Consider the following 7,903-nt stretch of genomic DNA (forward strand, 5'->3'; position numbering starts at 1 on the left):
TAGATAATTTTCTACACCGCAGCGTGTATTTACTGTAACTCTGTAAACACGGGTTTGGTTCTCGGTGGCAGTAAGCGCTTTTAGGAGCTTGATGTTTTTCTTTTTGAGAATCATTAAAATACCTGGTTAAATTCTGTTGTACCTTTACACCACATGGCTCCGTGTTAGATTCACAAGAACAAGTCCTTCGATAAACATGCGAGTCCAGGCTAGGGCATGGCTTCTGTTGCTCTTACCCATAAAGTTTACAATCCCAACAATCCCAAGGCCTCATGCTTTTATTGACTGCTTTTGGTAAAATGTGCCTATTTTCTTTTGGTTACAGGACAGCTGATTGCTCACCCTGAAACACAGAAAAACGGATGACAACTGTAGTACAGCGAGTTGACAGACTGTCATAGACCACATTTGGCCATGGGAAGTTTTCCTGTACCTCATACTTTTAAATTCAACCGTAGCGTTTTCCAAGCTGATAGGTGTTACAGAGCACTATTTATTTTCTTGCATGATTAAGCCATTTGGATGAACATTACACGGACACAGCAGAACAGATCTCTGCGCTCAGTGTTTTTTTCTCTTGTATGACTTTGTGGAAACTTCCTCTACATGCCAGCGAGGATGTATTTGGCCTCCTTTGAATATACTGCATCATTTCAGTATGTCTGCCAGCAACAACAATGGTGAGGACAGAAGCCAACCATCCACGTTCGTTTGATAACACTCCTTTTTCAGAGGCTTGTAATGATTTTTAATGAAAGAAGTAGGTGTGTATGTTGATTACATCCCAAACAAAAATCTTTCCAAAAAGTCCTCTACACTGAAATCCTTTGCACACCTGGTGGTTTGAATCTGGGGCACGTTTACCTTGCTAAAGCGAGCGCAGTGATGTTCAGCACGGTGATAGCAGTTCCCAGACCGAGGATCCTTCGAGCACACAGCCCGTGGCTGGGAGCAAAGGAGTTCCAAGACACTATGCAGATGTCTGGTGATACTGCAAGGGAGAGGAGTCCTCTCTGCCAGCACTGATTATGGTAGAATTAGTATGTAATAAACATCTTAGTTTAAGTGTGTGTCTGTATGTGTATGTAATGTTTCATGTTTTTCTCAGGGTAGCAATCCATACATGTTGAGTAAAATATGACACAAAGCATACTGATGAGTAACTTTCAAATTAAGTTCGTTAGTGTAGGATCTAACACCTCAATCTGCAATGACTGGAGAAGCAGACTCGAAGTGAGATGTCTCAGAAACATTAACTTACCTAAGGCGCACAACCCTCACCTGGAATAAGAGAGAAAACCAAAACCCAGGGCAAAGCTCAAACCTGAACAACATGGTCCACACTGGGAAACACATTGTCGTCATCTCCTTCCCCCTCCACCTCCCCAGAGAAATAGTGGCTGTGGGGGAGCACACACGCTGAATTAAAGCAACCCTAAATAAAAGATTTCTTACAAAATTCAAGTCATTGCACCCTTCACCAGGTGAAGCCCTGAAGATCAAAGAGCACTTCCATAGACTTCCCTAACAAAACTGACCAACTCCTCTGTGGAAATCTGACTGTAAACTGTGCTGTGACTACATGAGGCCTGCTCAGAGTTGCAGGTTTCCTTTGTTTTCCAGCCCTAATGGTAATGATGGTAAAAATCCGAGAACAGAAAGAAAAGGTACTCTTAAAAGAAAAGAATTAAGAAATAAGCACTGCAGTGAGCACTGATTTCTGAGCTAGGATGAGAGCCAGAAGCATCCTTCGCTCACACTGCTGTGGGCAAAGAGCAGACACGAGCAGAAATAGAGAAATACAGCCTGTATTTCCTGTGGGGGCCAGGTGACGGGCCGCCACACGCTGACTGCACAGCTACCGTTACAGCGCACGGCTCGCACACAATGAAAATGATGTGGTAGAGAATTTGAATAGAAAAATTTGGTTACGATCCAGGCTGTTGATGGATCTGTTGAGATAAGCCTTTTAACGCTTTATAAATGAGGTGTTTGTGTGTAACTTCATTCTTAACATCATGTAAGAGTTTTAAGCAGCGCTGGGTCTGTACAGCTCAGGCTATTTCTCACAGGCTTTTGAAAATCAGTTGCAGCTCTTGCTCTGAAAGTTGCCTGCTCTCCCGTTTCTGTCAGGCCCACAGACCATGCCTATCTGCATTTCTTTGTCGAAGAAGAATGTTTCTAGCACAAAACCCTTACTTATTCCCCAGGATATTTACAGATTTTTGTCTGAGTTATTTAAAAGGCTAGGTGCTCTGTTCTTTTCTTTGAACATATGTTGTCTCTTCCCCATACACCATCATCAAGAGATAGAATCGCATTTAAGAGAAAAGTGATGTCTTCTACAGAAGCAGCTCCTGCTTTCTGAGGGACCTTTTCTGCTAGCAAGTAGACTGCTTTAGCTTCAACCCACTGCGGAAATCTCATCAGTGCATCTCGACAGGGGAGTTTTAGGTTGGATGTTAGGAAGTACTTCTTTACCGAAAGGGTTATTAAGCATTGGAACGGGCTGCCCAGGGAGGTGGTGGAGTCACCATCCCTGGAGGTCTTTAAAAGACGTTTAGATGTAGAGCTTAGGGATATGGTTTAGTGGAGTACTTAGTGTTAGGTCGGAGGTTGGACTCGATGATCTTGAGGTCTCTTCCAACCTAGAGAAATCTGTGAATCTGTGAATCTCCTGAAAGCCTGGCAGCTTTGGGCAGCTACGTGCTTACCTCAGCAGTAGCTAGAATTAAGTTGAAGATCAAGCATAGACTGTGTGCACACCCAGCTGATCCTTCAAAGCAAAGTATCACCACGTCCAAGAAGGACCCACACTAGGGGAGAGTTTCAAGGAGCTGCTCCTGCTGGAAACCCTTTGCTTTAGGCAACCTAGGAAGGGGAATGATGAGAGCATTGCAGGCAGTAAATGTTCACTGCCACTGGAAAATCTGAGGAAAGATACTGGGTCGAAATGCAGCCACCCACCAAAAAGGAACAGGCTCATCACAGACAATGTAATAACTCAATTTAAAAAAAATGCATTAGCAGGTTGTTTGCAGCAGAACACTGATCTTTCTTTGACAGCAAGCGACTGAGAGTGGAGAGAGGTGGCAGGGCAGGAGCAATCACTTTAAGAAGTCAGTGTAAGATGAGCTCCTTACTTTGGAGAACGCCTGAATAAATAAAATAAAAAATCCTTTTCTCTCCTTACTTCATAGTTGATGCCTTTTTCTGAACGGGGACAAGACTTTTCCTCAGCTCACAAAAACAAGCTTAGATCCCCAGTCTGAGTAAAGCAACAAAGAATTTGTTTGGCTCTTCTGACTTCACAAAAGGCAAAACCTTCACAGATCCCAACTGAGCTATACACCTCTGCTGTCCTCGGTGAAATCCTGCCTGCTTGTAGAGCAATTCCAGGAGAGTGTTCAGGAAAAGGTGCAAGAGGGTCATGTGTATTGGATTAATGAAGTAGCTACAGTGAGAAACAATCCCAGATGATGCCGGGTACTTCTACCACATCCGTTCTTCCTTCCTCTGGATCTTTAGGAATCTGAGTGGGAAAAAGGGGCATTTTTGTGCTTTGAAGGAGCAGAAAGAAGAAAGATTATGCCAAACTTTATTTACACGCCAAGTCTTATTTACAGCCTTATCTGTGAATGCCAAGGAATAGAAGCAATGACAGTAGGTGAAAAACGCAAATGCTTGTGTAGACTCTGTATGAGATGGTAGGGCTGTTCAAGCCAAACCCACCCGCTTTCTGTGCTTCTGCAAATCCTACACAAAGCCTTGCGTTACAAGTAAGTGAGCTGCAGCTTTGCCACCAGATTTAACAAGCAGCTCTGAGCACTATGCAAATAGCCAAGTGGACACCCGTCTGAGCGAGCTGTAAACCAAAGGAGCTGTATTTCAGCGCTCTCCTCGAGTCTAGATCTTGCCCTCTCCCGCCCCCAAGTCTTACCCAGCCTTTGGACTTTAAAAGAATAATCCCAGCTCTATAAAGAAACATTTTCCTAGACAGGGTGTCTTCTGAAATGAGATTTCCTCAGCCAGGGTAAGTCAGAATTTTTTGGGGGGGGGAACAGGGAAGGAGGAACAGGGTGGGAAAGCAGGGAAACAGTACCATGCTTTCTGATCAGAGCCAGTCCAAAGCATGAATTTTCCCTGAGTGGGAAACGTGGGCCTTTCTCCTCTCAGTACAGAAGATAAAAAGCTAGGCTGCAGAGCAAGGTTAGGGGCAGCTGCTGCCTAAAATTTTATATTTTTCTGAACTGGAGTGGGCTGGCTGCAGCCAGCCCCGTGGTCTGTTGCTCAGGGATTCCTCTGTGGAAGCCAAAGTGAAAGCAGATCCTGACATAGCCCCCAAGGCTTTCCCCCAGGGCACTTGGACAGCTCTGCTTGAGGCAGCCTGAGCACCCAGACATGGATCCCTGCAGCTTGGGACCCAAGTTCCCGAAGTTTTGAGCCTCTCTGTAGGAAATAGCTTCATGTGAAGGATCCTGGACACAGGGAAGAAAAACACCACAGTAAACAAAGAACAGACAGATGGGGACTAAGCGTGGGAAGAGGCATGCTAAGAGAGCTCTCCCTCTCTACGTGACACCAGGACTGGAAGGGACCCCAACAGAGACCCAGCAGAAAGGGAAGGAAGGAAGGAAGGAAGATCTGAACGCAGACTTCAAGGAGACAAGGAGGAGAAACAAGGGCTTGTTGTTCTGTGATCATCACAGACAAAAAAAAAAATTAACCAAGGTTTGCTTCACTCAGCATCAGCCTAACTGATGGGCATCCGTACAGCACGAAAAACAGCTCCAAGTACTTCTCGAGAGAGTCTTGATAGAGTTGGCCCACACGGGGACACTGGAGGAATAGATGTAACTTTGGAACAAGTTTTTGAGTTATCAGCACACTGAACTAGATTCTCAAAAAAAGCAGTGCAGCCAACATGTCTCTCTCAGGCTAAGTTCATTGGAAAATCCGTGCTGAACTCCAAATTGCTGTTTACAGCTGCTGACAATCCAGTCCTAAGAGACTGGAAAACCATCAGCAAAAGGCTACTGCTGGGGCACTATGAAATTTAGCCAAAGAGTCTGCTTTTTCCATGAGTTAAGCCAATGCCGGAAAGTTTAAAGAGTCCTTATCACCTTCATCTCTGCTTCATGTGTGAAAACGAGTTATGACCTTCCACCTGCCCACAGCACAGGCAGACTCTCTCTTTCTTTGGTTTTACAATAGTGTTTTCCTACTTTTTGTACTTGTTTTTCTCTCCTCTGTTGTGGGAAAGACCCACGTGGACAAGAGGGGAAATTACTGGACAATAAAGGGGAAACAATGACACTGACAGCACTCGGAGCTGTAAAAATCATAAACATGGGAGAAAAGATATTTTTTCCCCTTCTAACCTTGTTTGTTTAGTCATTAGATGTTCTACTTATGTTCAGCCAAGGGAAGAAAGCAATGTTTACAGCTGGTTATAGCGCCTGCTTTTTCAGTTTGCGTCCCTTTCAAAAAACAACCTGAAACAAACAAATTCATAGAATCATAGAATATCCCGAGTTGGAAGGGACCCATAAGGATCATCGAGTCCAACTCCTGGCACTGCACAGGTCTGCCCAAAAGTTCAGACCATGTGACTAAGTGCACAGTCCAATTGTTTCTTAAATTCAGACAGGCTTGGTGCAGTGACTGCTTCACTGGGGAGCCTGTTCCAGTGTGCAACCACCCTCTCGGTGAAGAACCTCTTCCTGATGTCCAGCCTAAACTTCCCCTGCCTCAGCTTCACACCGTTCCCGTGGGTCCTGTCACTGGTGATAATGGAGAATAGGTCACCTGCCTCTCCACTGCCCCTCGCGAGGAAGTTGTAGACCGCGATGAGGTCCCCCCTCAGCCTCCTCTTCTCCAGGCTGAACAGGCCCAGTGACCTCAGCCACTCCTCATGTCTTCCCCTCTTGGCCCTTCACCATCTTTGTCACCCTCCTCTGGACACTCTCCAACAGTTTAATGTCCTTTTTGTATTGTGGTGCCCAGAACTGCACACAGTACTCGAGGTGAGGCCGCACCAGTGCAGAGTAGAGCGGGACAATCACTTCCCTCGGCCGACTAGCGATGCCGTGCTTGATGCACCCCAGGACACGGTTGGCCCTCCTGGCTGCCAGGGCACACTGCTGGCTCATATTCAACTTGCTGTCAACGACAACCCCCAGATCCCTCGCTGCGGGGCTGCTCTCCAGCGTTTTGTTGCCCAGTTCGTATGTATAGCCAGGGTTGCCCCATCCCAGGTGCAGGACCCGGCACTTGCTTTTGTTAAACTTCATGTGGTTGGTGATCGCCCAGCTCTCCAATCTGTCCAGATCTCTCTGCAAGGCCTTTCCACCCTCATCCGAGTCCACAACTCCTCCAAGTTTGGTGTCGTCGGCAAATTTGCTCAAAACACCTTCTAGTCCTACATCCAAACCATTTATAAAAACATTGAAGAGGACTGGCCCTAAAATGAAGCCTTGAGGGACCCCACTAGTGACCATCCGCCAGCCAGATGTGGCCCCATTTACCACAACCCTTTGAGCCCTGCCTGTCAGCCAATTGCTCACCCATCGCATGATGTTTTTGTTAAGTTGTATGCTGGACATTTTGTCCAGTAGGATCCTATGGGAAACCGTGTCAAAAGCTTCGCTGAAGTCCAAAAAGATCACATCAGCTGGTTTCCCTTGATCGACTAGTTTGTTGATCTTATCATAAAAGGAAATCAAATTTGTTAGGCAGGATCCACCCCTCATGAACCCCTGTTGGCTGGGTATTTTGAGAGCCTACACAGGAGAAACACTTCCTATTCATGTCACATTCTGCTCTCTGCAACACTGATGTGATTCTGACATAAGGGTACACTAGGAGGCTAACAAAGCAAGAGTGGTTTCTTATTAGGCCAGAGGTTGGTTGATACAGAGCCTGTATCTGGGGCACTCAGATACAAACAGAATTTTCAAGGAGACACAGCTGAAGCCCTCACCATATTAGAACAGGTTACCTGCGTGCTCTGGCTGAGAAATCCAACCTGTGGATAGAGGAGCCCCTCTTGGGGCCACCACCTGTAATGGCACACCACTGTGAAGCTGCACGCTTCAGGGGTTTGACTAGAAACATGAGCTAAGGACTATCAGCCAACACCAATCCTAAAGATAAACCAGCCAGGGAACAGCTACAAGCAAAAAGGCTTCCTAGGGCGAGTGAATGATGCATGGTGAAAGTTCAGCTTGATGCCCTGTTCCCTTGCTGCATTACTGGTTTGCACACAGTAAGGAATATTCATCTATTTCTTAGAACCCGACTGTGACTGCAGTGCAGACAGAGCACAGTATTTTAAGTCACGTACCAACATGCCTGATGTGAGAAGCAAACGTGTGTTCAAGACTATGAGAAACAGGATGCATTTTCCTACAAAGCGACAACACTTAGGATAACTCTCTCAAGAGACAGAATGGAAAAGCAATGCAAATGAAGCTATAGGAGACAAAAGTTGCTGGAGAGAAAGACGCAAAGGGAAAAGCAGAACAAAATGCCCAAAGCTTGTAGAAGAGAGAGTGGGAAGAACAAGCAGGGTTTAAATGAAGAGCACTGTTTCATTGTATAAATGCCTGCTTACTTAGTTGCCTTCTTGATCTCCTGGAGTTCTGCTTTCCATCACACTGTAAAATGAAATCCAGCACATACATTCAATCCACCACAAGCCTAATAATCTCAACAACCCATCTCTGCTCTCCCAGTTTCCAGTTATGAGATTCCTTTCAGCCCAGCAGGAATCTTGTTTGCAAAACAGTATCAAAGTATCGGGGCATCATACAGACAATAACAAAGCAGTGGCTGTTTGCTTTTATTAATAAAGGCTGCTCTCTACACATATACAAAGCTTGTTTTCTCTGAAAAACAAAAG

The 7,903-nt window shown here is 45.6% G+C and overlaps 1 protein-coding gene across 4 annotated transcripts in view; it reads left to right on the forward strand.

Annotated features, from left to right (window-relative positions):
* The window catches only part of RASGRP3 (RAS guanyl releasing protein 3), a 59,850-nt gene extending 58,785 nt beyond the window's left edge, over nt 1-1,065 (forward strand). For all 4 annotated transcript variants that reach the window (XM_083829633.1, XM_083829634.1, XM_083829635.1 and 1 more), the window contains exon 17: nt 326-1,065. In XM_083829633.1, coding sequence (XP_083685759.1) covers nt 326-334 — 9 coding nt within the window. In that variant the 3' untranslated portion in view covers nt 335-1,065. The remainder of the gene's footprint in view (nt 1-325) is intronic.
* The last annotated feature ends 6,838 nt before the right edge of the window (nt 1,066-7,903 follow it).

Source organism: Anser anser, assembly GCF_964211835.1.
Source record: "Anser anser genome assembly, chromosome: 3".
NCBI classification, from domain to species: Eukaryota; Metazoa; Chordata; class Aves; order Anseriformes; family Anatidae; genus Anser; species Anser anser.